This window comes from Microcaecilia unicolor, chromosome 3, assembly GCF_901765095.1.
Source record: "Microcaecilia unicolor chromosome 3, aMicUni1.1, whole genome shotgun sequence".
Taxonomy (NCBI): domain Eukaryota; kingdom Metazoa; phylum Chordata; class Amphibia; order Gymnophiona; family Siphonopidae; genus Microcaecilia; species Microcaecilia unicolor.
The window spans coordinates 483,078,450-483,095,328 of record NC_044033.1 but is presented as its reverse complement, the minus strand read 5'-3'; the positions used below and the strand labels follow the sequence as shown (position 1 = coordinate 483,095,328).

General features: G+C 42.7%; 1 protein-coding gene across 1 annotated transcript in view; it reads right to left on the bottom strand.

The window, feature by feature from the left end:
* SENP6 (SUMO specific peptidase 6) overlaps positions 1-16,879 on the bottom strand; it is a 344,871-nt gene that overhangs the window by 135,018 nt on the left and 192,974 nt on the right. The window contains 1 exon segment of the mRNA XM_030199054.1: positions 8,351-8,536. Coding sequence (XP_030054914.1) covers positions 8,351-8,536 — 186 coding nt within the window.

Sequence of the window (16,879 nt, the reverse complement as noted above, 5' to 3'; positions counted from 1 at the left end):
CATTAAAATTTCCATGGTAAAGGTAGGGGCTGCTTGTGTGCATCGTTTGGAAAATGGCTGTGCATTGCATTGCATGCACACTTGCATAGTAATTAGCTTATTATAATACTTTTGTGTTCCATTTTTATTAGCTGCTACGTGACAAGAAAGAGTTAAGAGAACCCGTTTGTGCATGTCACTCCTTGGTCACTAAACCGGCTAGAACCAGTTTAAAATCCACATTGCTGGCTTGTTAGGTTTTGTTTATCTGGGCCTGAAAGAACTTCTGCATCTTGTCAGCAGTGACATTACTCACCTGATAGGTGGTCCCCATTTCTCTCTCATAACCCCCCCTCCAGCCTTTACCCAGTCTCTCTCTTGCTCACAAACTCCTCTTCCCCTTCGTGCAGTCTCTCTCACAGAGCTTCCCAGCATTCATGCAAGTATAAATACAAAGCAATCTAAGAGACTTTTTAAAATTCATTTGTTTCCAAAATCTTATGGTGGCAACACAAATCACTAAGGGCTCCTTTTACAAAGCCATGTTAGCAGGAACAGGCTTCTATGGAGACACAAATTAATTTGTGCTACGGATGAAATATTAATATTAAAAAATGACAGATGTATGGCATAAGTATGACTATTAAGCATGTAAATGTTTATTTTTATATATTTTTTATGTATGTAATATTTGTATGATGTTTAGGTATAAGAAGGTTATAAATGAATAAATCTAAATCTACTACTACTACTATTTAGCATTTTATAGCACTACAGAGCGTACGCAGCGCTGCACAAACATAGAGGAAAGATAGTCCCTGCTCAAAGAGCTTACAATCTAATATCAATATAAAAACAGTCAACATGGTAAAATAGATGGAAAAATAAGTTAATGACAAGAGGAAGTGCAAAAGTGCTACTGCCAGACTCAAAGGTAAAGAACAGGAATATCTAGAAGCTGATGAAGATAAAGCAGAGGACAATTCTACAACTCAGTGCCTCCGACTGAGCGTACTGATGCCGTGCACCGAGTGCCATTTCTATAATGGCATCTGTGCACCAAGATGCCATTACAGAATTGTAGGGCAAACCCAAATTGGCATGCCTCAATTTAGGTGTGACCATTTATGCCAGGTTAATATCAGGCATAAAGGGGTGCACTTAAAGTGTACCATGCAAAGCGCATAATTTACACATGGAACTTACAAAATACTGTAAGTTGGAGACTTGCCTATAACCTGTTCATCCTCTGCCTATATATATATGCTCCCATTGTAATGTGCTATAGCGCTTAGGCATGTAGAAATACAGAAAAAAATGAAGGCAGATAAAGAACAGATGGCTTATCCAATCTGCTCATCCACGTTATCTATCATTACCCCTTCCCTATATACTTGTCCTATGGGCCAGAGATACATGCATAAAGCGAAGTCATCTGCAGCAGGTGTTTTCCGAGGACAGCAAGCCAAGCATTCTCACATCTGGGTGACATCATCTGATGAAGCCTGGTGTACACGCTGACTAGCAAGATGAATGTAGACATTTCTAGCAGAATCCCACTGCGAAAGCACTGAGTGCGGGTCCCTCAGTCATGTAAAATAGCTAAAAAATACAATTCCAAGGGAAGGTAGGAGGGTATGTAAAAATACTTGGCCTCTTATCCCCAGAGAACACCTGCTACACAGGTGAGTAACTGTGCTTTAACCGAGGACAAGCAGGCCAGTTGTATTTTCACATTTGTGAATCCCTAGCTACCAGGCTCACGGAAAACAACAACGATAGGGTAATAGGGGACTCAAAATGTTGAGGCCTTAAAGTCAATCAACCTTGAGCTATATATAATCTGTATGTGAAGATGCAGCACAGAACAGAACAAAACTGAGCCTAGGGGGTGGAGTTAGATTCTAGACACTGAAGAAATTCTGCAGGACTATCTGTCCGAACTGGATGTCATGTTGGGTATCCTGCTCAATGCAGTAATGAGATGTGAATGTGTGCACAGACCATATCACAGTTTTGCAAATCTCCTCTCTGAAGGCTGACCTCAAGTGGGCTACCAGCATAGGGTTGGCTCTGAAATTATAAGCCTTAACATGACCCTTAAGAGTCAGACCAGCCTGGGCACAAGGGAAGCAGATGCAATCTGCTAGCCAATTAGAAATTGTACGTTTGCCAATGGCTACTCCCATCCTGTTTGGGTCAAAAGAAACAAAAAGCTGGGTGAACTGTCTTTGGGCTTTAGTCTGCTCCAGATAGAAGGTTAAGGCTCTTTTGCAATCTAAGGTAAGAAGTGCACTTTTGCCAGGATGGGCATCTGGTTTTGAGGAACAATGTTGGCAGTACGACTGATTAAGATGGAACTCTTGACACTACCTTAGGAAGGAACTTAAGAGTGCATGCTGAGAACTACTCTATTGTGGTGAAACTTAGTGTAAGGTGGATCAGCTACTAGGGCCTGAAGCCAACTGACTCTGCGAGCTGAAATGTTCACCACCAAAACCACAACTTTCCAGGTCAAATATTTCAGATGACAGGAATCAAGTGGCTCAAAAGGAGCTTTCATCAGCTGGGTGAGGACAATGTTGAGATCCCATGACAGTTGGAGTTTCACAAAAGGTTTTCTCAACATCAAGTCTCTCTTGAAGCAAACAACTAAAGGATGGACAGAGACGGGTTTACCTACATGTTGATCATAAGCACAAATTGCACCGAGATGAACCCTCACAGGGTTGGTTTAACAAACCAGATTCAGAGGTGCGGGAGATATTCAAGCAGCTCTTGTGTAGAACAAGTGATGGAATCTAAGGTCTTGCTCTCACAACAGATGGCAATCCTCCTCCACTTAAATAAGTAATTCCTCTTAGTGGACTCTTTCTTAAAAGGCAGCAAGATGCGAAAGACACCCTTCGGCAAATCTAAGAATTCAAATTCTACATTCTCAACATCTAAGCCGTGAGGGCCAGAGACTGGAGACTGGGATGCAGAAGGGATCCCTTGTTCTGGGTGATGAGGATCACAAAACATTACAATCTCTAAGGATCTTTGGAGAGAATAACTCCAGAAAAAGAGAAAATCAGATCTGCCTCAGCCAATAAGGGGCAATTAGGATCATAGCTACCTGGTCTTGTTTGAGTTTCAGTGAACTTTTCACTATGAGAGGTATCAGAAAATATGCATACAGAAATCCCTTCCTCTAATGTAGGAGAAAGGCATCTGACACTAGTCTATCGTATGATCTCAGCATGGAACAGAACTTGAGAAATCTGTTGTCGAGATGAATGTCAAAAACATGCCCCATGCTCGGAAGATCTTGTGGACTACCCCCATGTTGAGAGACCACTTGTGTGGTTGCAAAACCCTGCTCAGTCTGTCCGCCAGGCAGTTGTCCTTTCCTGCAAGGTATGTGGCTCGGAGGACCATTCCGTGAAGGAGGGCCCACTTCCATATCCCCACTGTTTCCTGTCACAAGGAGTAGGATCCTGTACCCTCCTTCTCGTTCACATCCTCCTTCTCGTTCACACAGAACACTGCAACCTGGCTGTCCGTTTCATTGAGAATAATTTGGTTCTGTAGTGAAACTCTGAAAGCCTTTAGAGCGGTCCAAATGGCCTTGAGGTCGAGGAAGTTGATATGGTAAGCTGTTTCCCTGTTTTCTTGGGCACAAGGAAGTATCTGGAATAGAATCCCTTCCCTTCTTCCCCTGGTGGCATGGCTTCAACTGCACTGGCCTGAAGAAGGGCGGAGATTTCCTCTACAAGTACCTGCTTGTGCCAAGAGCTGATGAACGATGCTCTTGGTGGGCAATTTGGTGGTCTATGACACCAATACAAGGCACAACCGAGATGGACTATCTGAAGAACCCACCGGTCGGAGGTCAGAAGGGGCCATCTGTGCTGGAAAACGTTCAGCCTCCCTCCTGCCAGAAGGCTGTCCGGGATGGTTACTTAGGAATGCGGCTATGCTCTCTTGGAGTCAGTCAAAATCTCATCCCTAACTTCAGACTAGGGAGTTGGGTGGGACTTTTGTGGTCGGGACTGGCAAGGCCAAGAACACTGAACCTGGGGATTCTGGGCACAGCAAGAAGGTGGCAGAAATCTACACCTTTGAGAGTAGTAGGGTCAGCGCCTAGGCCCACTCGTAAACCTCCTAGAAGAGGTTGCAGCTGGTGGCTGCTGAGATTGTTACTGGATAGCATAGGTATGTTTCTTTATTAGGCCAGCAATCTCCTCCACCTTGCCCCCCATAAGACTGTATCTTCAGCAAGGTATGTCCACCAACCTGTCCTGAACCACTGGTTCTAGGTCAGAAACACAGAGCCATGAGAGTCTGCACATCTCTATACTCATCGCAGAGATTCTGGATGCAATATCAGAAGAATCATAAGCACCCCTGGCCAGATACTTCCTGCACTCCAGTTGCTTACTGGCCAACTGACAAAACTCTGTGGCCTGCAACTGCAGAAGAGAATCCGCAAGACTAAGTGTACTGCATATCAAAGATTTCAAGTAAAAGCTCATGTACAGCTGGTAGGACTGGATGCGGGAAATAAGCATCGATACCTGAAAAGTCTTCCTCCCAATTGAGTCTGAGCTGAGGCATGAATCCTGGAACTCCTAGCTTGTTTGAGGGTGACTTCAATAACCACAGAGTGGTGAGAAAGTTGTACCCTTTCAAATCTTGGAGCCTTCTGGATATGGTACTGTATATCTACCTTCTTAGGTGTGACCTGCACTGAGAGGGGAGATTCCAAGTTCATCTTTAAGAACAGGGTGTAATTGTACTGTGACCTCTTCCTTAGGGGGTGACACACAGTCAAGAATAGATAACATCTCTGCCCTGGAGTCCTCCTCTATCTCCAACTTGGATGGACAAAGTCGTCATCTTGATGAAACTAGGGAAAGGACCCTTTACATTTCTCTTTGAGGTAGGGAGGGATCAGAAGGTACCCCATTAAGACTCATCCTCAAGGAAGTAAAGAGGATCCTCTTCTGAGTCCCATGAGCGGTCCCAGACAGACTCCTCATCACAATCAGACTGGAATGAATGAGTCTGTGCCTGCCCTAGCTCAGTGGAACCACATTCCACGCTCCAAAGAGCACCAAGGTAAAGCCCTACCCTCAGACTCTAGGGAAGCTTCTTCCCCGGACATCGAGAGCGGTACTGCATGGGTCAATGTTGACACCCTTCTAGGCGCCGACGCCAAGGATCTCTCCACAGGCATGGATAGAGCCTCAGGAAGAATCTGGGGCTGATGATACACAGTTGGCACAAGTGCCCTCAATGACTGAGCAGGCTGCAACTGCAGTATATGTGCCAGCTCATCCCTGAGCATGGCTCAGTAACGCTCATCAAAGAAAGGCACTGGCGAGGGAGCCAGGAGAGTGGCAGCCTTAGACGATGTCAGTGCCAAACTAGAAGCGGGAACTTAGCTGCTCGGAGACTTGCGCACCTGCACCTCTACAAAAGAGGGGGAACGCTCCTCCCAGTGTCAACACTTCTCAGGTACCGGCAATGCTGGTGCCCTGGAACTCCAAGCACTGTGCATCGAAGAGGACCAATACTTATGCTTCTTGGGCTTCCCCTGACACTCAGCATCACGGTCCTTCAGAGCTAACGAGGACAACATTGAACCTGTATGCGCCCTTGCTGCTGGGTCCCGGGGCCTACTTTCAGTACCCAATATTGAGAGATGAAAATGAACACTCTTACTCAAAGATCTTTTTTTCTGTTGTGTAATTTGAATCGAATTAGGAAATATTTTGATCAAAACCATTTTCAACTTACTGTTCAGGCTTTGATTTTGAGTTTGCTTGATTATTGCAATATTGTTTATTTAGGAGTATCTAAACAGTTATTGAAGAAGCTTCTCACTATACAGAATTTATTTTTTTTTGTTAAATTTGTACCCTGCGCTTTCCCACTCATGGCAGGCTCAATGCGGCTTACATGGGGCAATGGAGGGTTAAGTGACTTGCCCAGAGTCACAAGGAGCTGCCTGTGCCGGGAATCAAACTCAGTTCCCCAGGACCAAAGTCCACCACCCTAATGTAGCTTTACGTTTAATTTTTTCTTTAAAAAAGTTTGATAGTGTATCCAGTTATGTGAAGTTCCATTGGCTCCGTGTGCAAGCCAATTTTGTTTAAATTTTCTTGTTTTGTGTATAAAATTATGTATGGCCTATTTACTTATTAAATCATCTTGTTTTTGTCAATAAAACAAGAGTCACCAGGATTTCAGAACTTTTCACTTTTCCTTCTCTAAAAAATATAAGAAGAACTAGACTAATTGATATTCTCTTTTCATAGCACTTTCGTTTGGATAAGGTTATTAAGGATATCTTAATGTCTGAAATCACTTATAACCAATTCCGCAAACAGATTAAAACTTACCTATTTAGAAAATTTGTGCTAAATAATGTTAAATAGCTTATGTAGCTCAGGGATTTTCTATTTTTGTTAGGCTATGTTTTGTTATTCCTGGAAATATCCAGTCTTCTTTGATGTGTGATCCGCATTGAACCGAAAGGTATATGTCGGAATATAAATTTATTGTTAATGTTAAAAAGAGAGGTGGAGACCTCCTCGATGCTGGTGCAGTCCCAGTGGTAGTTGGAAGTCTTAGAATCCATCGAGATTGATGCTTCTGGTGCTGGGGTCAATGGGTCAGCCTTTGAGAAGGCAAAAAGTCTCTCTTGCTGGACTTGCCATGCACTCTGTGTCCTCAACTGCATTTGCAAACAGAAAGAACAAGAGTTAGGCTCATGGTCAGGCCCAAGGCACCCAGAGTGCAGGTATGTAACCTGAAATTACCTGATTATATTGGTGCACCTTTTGAAGCTACTGGGGGTCTTCTTGGACATCGAGAATAGAATCATGGCCAAATTAAACTCAACTGTGAACCATAAAAAGGGGTAGCATTCAAATTGAGGTTAGTGTTCTGGCCTAAGTAGGCGTAGCAAATCGCAAAAAAGAAAGGAAACAATTGAACAAAAATTTAGAAGGAAACAGAATAAACTAGAGAGGAAGGATAACAAATACAAAAGGAACAAAAATAACCGAACTGGAAGGCACTTGCTAAAGCAGAGAAAAAAAACTCTCAGAGGAGAACACAATGACAAGTCCTCTCTGCTCAGAAGTAAAACAAAGACTGAGGAACCTGCACTTGAGTGTCGGGTGGGAATGCTGTGGAACGCTGCTAGAAATGTCTACATTCATCTTGCTAGTCGGCATCCACACTGGGCTCCGTTGTATGACATCACCCAAATGTGAGAATACACCTGGCCTGCTTGTCCTCTATTTTGCACTCTGCCCAGTACCGCCTAGGTCAGAGGTTTTCAACCCAGTAGGGGTTTTCAGGATATCTCCACTGGGGATATCCTGAAAACCCTGACTGCCTAGGTATGCACCGAGGGCTGGATTGAAAACCTGAGGCCTAGGCATATATCTACCTGTGAAATGCACACTATGTAAAGACTTGTGTGTATTTACAGAATAGCGCTTAAGCAGAATTTTGCCTTTACGAACCTGTGTGTGCCCTTGCACACATAATATTTTATTATTCTAGTGCCATGTATAATCAGTACATAACTGTGAGCATGTACTTAACAGAACTGCCCTATATAAAGCTTAGTTTACTGTGGTTTACAAATGGCAATAATTCAAAAATGCCACAGAATATCTCAATCTCACATACTCCACCAAACCTATTGAGCTCAAAAGAAATCATAGGAGTAAATTTGCTACAGACTAAAAAACTGAATTAAAGCATTTACTGCAGACATAATTATAAATATCACAATATAAATCTAAATGAGGATATTAATTAACAGGCATATTATGCATTCTGTGACTGTCTTATATGGCACCCTCTGTTTTTTTTGGTTCTTATAAGTGATTTTTGAATTATCTTCCCCTTTAAGAGTAACAACAACATATAAATTATCTGACTGTTAGATCAAATGTACAGAAACACATCTCAAATATTCACTGCAGATATCCTGAAAAACAGATCTGTTTTTGGTCCTATGGGAAAAGGTTTGCACATTCATGATTTTAACTATCTGAGTATACCCATTCACATTATCAGATCTGTGCTGCTGCAGACTTTATAGAAACGTGGCCACAGTTTCTAAATAGCTGCAGTACATTTTCTACATTTTTGTAAATAAAAGTGTCATTATAGCCTACTGAAGTGATTTTTTTCATCCCAAATTATAACCAAATGTTTAGCGTTCATGTTCCTTGAATTAAAAAAAGCTTCTTATAAAGTGACCTGCAAGAAAAGTGTAGGTAAAATCTTACTTTTTCAAAACAAACAACACATTGCAACATATTTGTAATTTTCAACAAATGTAATAACAAGATGTGCTTACTTGCGCTTTTAGAATCATACCAGAAGTTATTTTTTTCTCGACTCATCTTTAGTTGTAACCTCAGTTGCTGGCAGGCAGTTGGAACTGTTCGTAGAAACACCGAAGGTAGTTTGCGGACACTACACCATTCACAATTCGTAAGATCTATGGTTTTTAAATTAATGTCCTGCACATTGTTTTCTGACCCTAAAATTAAAATAAATACAACCATGAAAACAAACACATCCCACTTTCAGCTCTAGATTATCTGAGTTATACAGTGAAATTATTCATACCTGTCAATTTTTATTCCTTGAATCCTGCTAGACTTTTCCAGACCAATGTGTTGAGTCCTACCAGCAGATGAAGGTAGAGATACTATATTATTTCAGTAACATAACCAGTATAAAGGCTGGTGAAGCCAATGCCAAAGCAGAAGTAGGTCTACATTGCTACACATCAATGTAATACCCCATCAGAATCACCGCCATCATCTATCAACAAATTATTAATCTGTATGAAGGGAAAACTACATATACATGCAAAGGAAACAAAAAACAGGATTGACAGAAGAGTGAGCAGGCTAAATCTGAACAATAACCTATATGCCAAATTGTTCTTAGGCAGGTCCTGAACTGGTCTAGCAGAATTCAAGGAAAGAAAATTAACATCCATGTATAATTTCACCTTCCTTCAAGTGTACCGCACTGCGTACATCTAGTAGAGCTATAGAAATGATAAGTAGTACTTCCTTTCTAACCAATCCAGACTGAAGAGATGCACAAAAGCAGTATCTTACTTGGAGAAAACAAAGACCCGTGAATCACTGAACTGCCCCGATGAGAACATCAATCTTGTAGTGCTTCATGAAAGAACGCAGTGACTACCATACCTTCAGGTGCAATTACCTGTGTCTCTGCCCATGACACTACTGTGCAGATGTTGAATGGGCCTGGCCCACTAGAACCACCTTTCCATAAAAGATGCAAGCCACTTCATAGGTGGCCTTGATCCAATGTGCTATTGAAGACTTAAGAGGACATTTTGCCTCTAAAAAAACTTTGAAAAGAGGACAAAAAGCCTGCTAGACAGCCGGAAAAAAACTATATAATGAAACAATATTCTGCAGACATCCAGCTTATGGAGCTTTTGTGAAGAATCTATTTCCGCTCCAAAATGCTTGGAAGTACCACTACCTGGTTCACATAAAATGAAGAGACCATATAATGCTCAAGGGCATTATATGTATTAACACCGATTTGCAAGACAAGGTATGCAGTTCTGTGGCCCACTGGGCTGAACAGATGGCCACCAGGAATATGGACTTCAAATTTAGCCTTTCAAAGGCGCAAAGGGAGAACCCTCTAGGCCACTCAAGACCAAATTAAGATCTCACTTAAACCGCATGATGTCAGATTGTGCCACAAGAGAGGTCCCTTGGCCTTTACCTCTGAAACATTAAAGTGCTACTAACTGAACTTTGAAAGAGCATAGAGCTAGCTCCTCTTCCAGCCCTCTCTGTAGTAAATCTAGAATTTCTGGAACCTGCATATGCCAAGGCAAGAACCTATGTTTTTTGTACACTAATGCCTAAAGACCGCCAGGCCCTGGCAAAAGCCAGGGTGGCAGACTGTTGGCTTTGAGCAAGGAGAAAATGATCGAAGATGAGTTATCCATAGTTCTTCAGATGCCTCCTTTTAAGGGTCATGCTATACGATATGGATCTTACTTGACCATTGGTCCTTGTAACTGAAGGCCCTGCCCCCTTGTGAGAGACAGTGGAGGACCTGAGAGAAGGCATACTAAGCCAACAAACCAGGGACAACATGGCCAGTCTGGGGCAAATAGACAAGCAAGGAATGGACTTCTGACAATCCTTCGAAGGATTTTGCCTAAGAGAGGTCAAGGGGGGGGGGGGGGGGGGGGGCGGACAGAACATACTGGAGCTCCTGCTGAGACCAAGACTGAACTAATACACATTGATGCCTGCCAAGACAAAATCCTTTCTGTGAATGAAGAAACAAGCACAATTGGAGTTCCATCACATTGGCATGAGATTGAAAACTGGGAGGCCCAAGCAAATCATTAATAGCTGGAATGCTGAGGAGCCTAGCTTCCATTCCCCGTTATGGCTGAGGAAGTCAGCCTGCATGTTCTTGCTGCCAGAGATATGCACTGCTGAAATGGCTCGGGTGGTTTTTAGTCCACCTGCAAATCCACCTTGCTTTCATGGCCACTACCGCACTCTGGATACTTCCTTGCTTGTTGATGTAATCAATTGCCATGGTGTTGTCTGATGTCACCTGGACTGCATTTCCCTCCACCAAAGGGAGAAACTGATGTGGTTCCAACCGCTGACTGATGGGCCAACTCACTGCCCTTGTACCTCCTGACCCAGGCAGTTGGTCCCCCCTCCCCTCCCCCCCAGAGGTTCACACTGATAGTCAATATCACACCTAAGAGGGTCCAAGGAACTTCCCTAAGAGGACTCCTGGAAAGGTTACACCAACTCACACTGTGAAGCACTGCCTCTGGTAGAGGCAATTGCACCTTGAAATCCAGAGTCCAGAAAGACAGCCAACACCTGCTGCAGTGGGAGCATGCCCTGGCTCACAGAACTACTTCCAGGGTCACTGTCATGGACCCCCATAAGCTGCAAGTAATCCAGGCCCACAAGTCCTCCTTGGCACAATGCTCCAAATTCTGTACTTGCAACTTGAGCATGTGTTGCTGGGGAAGGAAAATGGACCCCTGTTTTGTGTTGAAAAGGACAATGAGATACTCCAGCTCCTGGGTGAGAGATAGGTGACTCCTGGCATGATTCACCACCCATCCCAAGCATTCCAGAAGGATTACCTCTGTAGCAGTTTGAAGTCCTCCTCTGAATCAGCTTGGACCAACCAGTCATCCAGATAGGGATTCACTCGGATTACTGTTGTCAGTGTACTGACTTCACTGCTCCCAGCTGTAGCAACCGCTGAAGAGTTAACTCAATGACCTCCCTCTTGCGGCTAAGAACCACAGGGAGATGCTTTAAAGGTATTGGAAACCAGTTCTGCCTGGTGCACAACTTCCAAGAGCCACTTGTTGGAGGTGATACAGGCCCACTTGTGGTGGAACAGGGAAAGCCTACCTCCCACCTTTACTACAGAGAGGACCCAAAGAGGCAAACTAGGATTCCTTACCAGGGGCTATGGAGAGTGAGGAACCATCCTCTCTTGCCCTCTAAGCTCCATTTAAGGGCACCGTCATAAGGCTAGAGGGGACCACCCAAAGTGGAAGCAGCCTCCATCCTTAAACCTGGATCTGGTCCACAAGGGCTAAGCCCCACAGGGGTGGTTGTCCTGGAGATACTGTGGCCTGGCCTCCCCCAAGTCTTAGACCAGCCTCTCCAGGTCTTCACCAAAAAGTGGATGGCTTCTATAGGGCAGATTATTCAACCAAGATTTGACGGCAGCGTCATAGCCACCTCTGAACTACCACCAAAGCCACCAACTGGGAGGATATGCAAATGAGACTGTAAAGAATGTCCAAGGCAGCAACCTCTGACTCCAAGTACACAGCCACCAGAGGCTCTGAAAGCTGCTAAACCTTCCACAGGAGGATGTAGCCACATAACCCCCACATATTGAGACCTGAATCCCCAAAGCTGAAGAGGTAAAGCTTGCTTGAGGAGCTGCCCCACCTTCCTGTCACAGGCATCCTTTAGTGCTGAGTCACTCTGAAAGGGATCATTGTTCCTTGGTCACTGCTGTGACCAGTGCATCCACCTTGGGGAGTTGCAACATCTTGTCCAATTCTTTGTATGGCAGAGGATAGAGTCTACTCAAGAACCTGGTGCCCCAGAACGTGCCATACTCAGCCTCACACATCCTCCAGGATAGGGTCCTTATCTAAAGGGTCTTCTAGAGAGGGTACTAAGATTCAAAAGGCCTCAGTCGGTCAGTCAATGAGCTTACCAAGCTCCTCCCATCTAAACGATCTTCCTCAGCTGGGGATAGGGGTCCCGTCCCCTAGAGCTGAGGGTTCTCCCTAGTGCAGAGAGTCCTCTTTTCTTTTCCTGGAGCTCCAGGGGTCCCCTAGAGAGGATTTGAACCAGCCAGTGCCCTAATCTGTTCAGTTGCTGTCGTTTCTGCTTTATGCAGGGATCTGAAGACTCCCCCAATTGCAGGGGGCTGTGCAGTTGGAGAAGCAACCCCTCTTACAGTGGGGTGCCCTCTCACTAGGGCCAGATGGACTCCTTCCACAATCATCTGGAGATAATCAGCCTCCCAGACCCTCGGGAGCCCTGATGAAAACTCTCTTGCCCCTAGCTGTGGGTTTCCATGAGAAATCAATCTCTCACTCTCCACCGGAAACTGTACTACAGGTTTCTTGTACTGCTCCATAAACTGGCAGCATGGTGGCAAGACAGCCACGGTTCCTGCCAAAAAGGCATAGATTCACAGATAACATGGCCAAAATGAGAGGGAGGATGAAAACACTATTCCCCCCTTCCCCCCCCGGCAGGCTTCCCTGACTCTGCCACATCTGGCCTAGGAAGCATATTATCACACACCGGGGAGTAAGAAATATCAGGAGTGCAGAGCAATTGGCACCCACAAGGGCCATATCGTTGGCAATTAGCATTCCCACACCTCAATGCCAGCCCCCCACCCTTCCCAAGACCTAGATCTCGAAGAAGCATGCATGAGCTTACAGACTTGCCTGCTGCTCTGTGTGTTCCTTTTTTGTTTGCTTATGAGGTATGTGTGTGTGAAGAAATTTATCCCTCTTTAAAGACAAGGGGAATAAAGCTAAAAGGTGAGCTTGGGGGGTGGAGATAGGTGTCTCAAACCCTCTACTGGTGGTTGCCCCAGGGGACCACTGCCAGCTAGCCTCACCAAGCTTGGGGATGAGGGTCAATGCCACTCCAGGCTCAACTAGGAAAAGGACTGTTGTCTGAACCCCAGGAGCAAATAGGCCCAATGACATTATCTCAAGAGTCCTATGGAGTCAGGCCTAAGCAAAAGACGTGCTGCACCAGGCTAGACCAACCTACACCATCTGTAGGAAGTAGAGAAATTCTGGAGAATTCCAAGCTGCACTAGTCCTTATACCAATCAGGTCATGGGAATATTTCACTATCTTTACCTCCATCTGCTAGGTGGGGGACTCAACCATTGGTCTGCTCTGTTTTGGTCTAACAGGAGGAAAAGAAAAAGGAAATTTTAATAGAAGATTCATCAAAAAGAAAATCTCCTAGACAAATCAGTAAGCATGCAAACAATGCAAACATAATGCAGAATAGATAACTGAAAACTAACTAGTATTACAGATCATAATAGCAAAGAAGTCTTTCCCAATTTATGTCCATCTTTTACTCATTCTGTCCTGATCTAAGGAAGGGTATTGTTAGATCTTAAAAGCTAGAAAAGATTTTATCTGGTAATTTCTATTCCTGTGTGCATACCTACGGAAAATTGTTTTAAATTCAACACCTAGAACTTTTGACAACTCCACAAACAATTACCTTAAAATAGGATTCCTAGAACAACTTCTGCAAGGAAAAGATATGTTTTGAAACAACTACTATTTTGATACTTACAAAATCTAAAATGACATGCTGAAGAGAGTTATAATACATGGTTGATGACTAGGTTTTACCTGGTATTTGCCATGGTGATATAAGAAGAAAATCAAGACAGCAAAAACAACAAAGGATTTTTAAGTTGCAACCTTTAGGGCCCCTGGGTTTGTGTACACATTATGAATGGAATGTTTTTATTAATGTTTGAATATAGTCTACAAAATGAGGTGTTGAGCAGAAGACTCTTATGGGTGTTTTTTGTTTTCCCAACAGAGTGCAGCGATTGGCTAATTTAAGAGAAAGCGACACCATGTTGATGTGCAGTTTCCTGCAAAACAAAACAAAAACAAATAAAAAAACCCTGATGCAGCAAAGGCAAGACAAGGAGTCCCTGATAGGTATATTTTGGAAGCATGAAGCATACATTTTTTTTTTAAATAGATTTTTTTCTCCATATGACAGTTATCTTGAACATTGCAGAGAAGTTGGAACCCCTGATTATTTTGCTGTCCCCCCCCCTCCCCGTAATATCATTCAGCACAAACTGAATTTAAACAGGATTGGCTTTTCAGCTCTTGAGAATGCAAGATCTTTGTCCTTGTGATTTCAATTATCCCAATACTGACGGGATATATGTCACTAATCAAACCAAAAAGCTCTACAGGATAATGAAGCAAATCTTACTAAATCAGACAATACTCTCTGTTGTTGGATCTGTTAAAGTGCAAATGTGGCTCACTGTGTTCTAAGTCATACAGTTTTTTTAATTGTTTGAATTCTTAAGTTCATCAAACCCACAAAACTTATATTATGTAAGTGCACAGCGTCTTCTCTATCCCCATGGCCGACAATGGCCAAAGTTTCGTCCACTTCTTCAGGGTCCATGGTTTGTGCAACTGTCAAACAAAAACATATAATGCGACTTCAAATAAACATATCTACTTATCACCATACCCTCCATATAAACCCACTTCAGGTACTTCACTTCCTAGATTCACCTCTTTATACAGACCCCCAAAATGGTGTTCAAAGATATAAGGTGATGTCAGATGCTACTCAGTTGGATTATCCAATCCGGATTGAGTGAAATATTAAAGCGCCCAACCTTCAATAAAAATGGCGCCACTTTTCAATAATTTTTGGAGGTTTTTTGGAGCCAATGATGACAGCAAGTACTCCGTGAATTTATGGACTGTTAAGTCCAGTATTAAGGAGTCTGTTGAGGCTTTATCCTCCATGAGCATGTTCTCTGTATGACTTAGAACACAATGAGCCACATTTGCACTTTAACAGATCCAAAAACAGAGAGGATTGTCTGATTTAGTTGGATAAATGTCACATCAGAAAATGCAAGGGCGGTAAAATTTCTAGACAAAATAAATGACTTTTCTTGGAGCAACTGGTCTAGGAACTGATGGGGGGGAGGGGTAAGAGACAATTTTAAATTTAGTGCTTAGTGGAATGCAGGACTTGGTGCAAGAGGTAATGGTGTTCGGTCTGCTGGGAAAAAGTAATTGCAACATGATCAAATTTGAGTTAATAAGTAAAGACACTAAGTAAATCTACTGTGGCAGAATTTAACATTAAAAGAACATCTATGATAAAAAAAAAATTAAAAAGGCAGCTAAATAGAGCAGCTGCATATGTCAGCGCTTTAAATCAAGCATGGACGTTGTTTAAAAATACAATATTGGAAGACCAGATCAGATTTACACCACATATTAAAAAAGGCTGAAAGAAGACCAAATGACAGCTAGCATGGTTAAAAGGTAAGGTGAAAAAGGTTTTTAGAGCCAAAAGAATATCTTGGAAAGTTAAAAGAGAATTTGAAGAGAAACTTGTAGAGGCAAAAACTCATAGCAATAACTTTTTCAGATATATCAGAAGCAGGAAGCCTGTGAGGGCATCAATGGGACCGTTAGATTATTAAGGAGTAAAAAGGACGCTCAATGAGGACAAGGTCATAGTGGAGAGACTAAGGTGCTTATTTTAGAAGCTCTATATAAGGTTTTTTGGAAATCTGAAAACTGGCACTTAGACATCCACATTTTGATGTTATAAAAGCCAGAATTTGGATGTTTAAAACTGCCATATGTCCATAATATTTACTGTCTCTAGGGATGGTGTTGGCTTTCTAGAAAAAAATTGAGAAAGCATGGATATGGTAGATAACTGAATTACACTACATAGGTTAAAGTTGAACTGAAGTGAAAACCAAATTTATTTATTGGGATTTATTAACTGCCTTTATGAAGAGATTCACCCAAGGCAGTGTACAGCAGGCACAGTTTAATATAAAACTTACAATTTTAATATCATAACAGTAAAAATGGCCAAGTATAAACATGAATACAATAAATGAGGTAAATGAGAGAAGCAAATTAAAACTTAATATGACTACCATGAAACATTATCAAAAATATTCACATTTAACAGCACTGAAATTCAAATACCAGAGACATAATATGATGTCAGCATAATACTAATGAAACATCTAATAGGCAGGCATTAGAACATTCAGATCAGATAAATATGATGTTAATGCTTTTCTACAACACAGCTTATAGGCGAGGGGTCAAGTGCAAATATATTGATGGGGACAAGATGGGTGGTACAGAGTCAGTTAGGATAAATAGATGGGTGACTAAACTATAGGCAAGTTCTTTGTAAAGTTAAACAAGATATAAAGAACTGGTTTAAGTTACAGTGCGTGTAGCAAGCTAGTCCAGGTGGTGTATAATCAGCCACTCTGTGTATTAAAAGCTTGGGAGAAGAGCTAGGCTTTCACCTGCTTCCTGAAATAGCGGTAGTCTCGAGTTAGATGTAGCCCCTTTGGGAGTACATTCCAGAGCGTTGGGGCTACTCCTGAGAAGGCTCGCTGATGGGTATCACATTGAACAATTTCTTTTGATGAGGGAACAGAGAAGTGATCCTTGGAGGTCTCAGAGGTGTATAAAGGGGTAACTTATTCTTTAAGAACT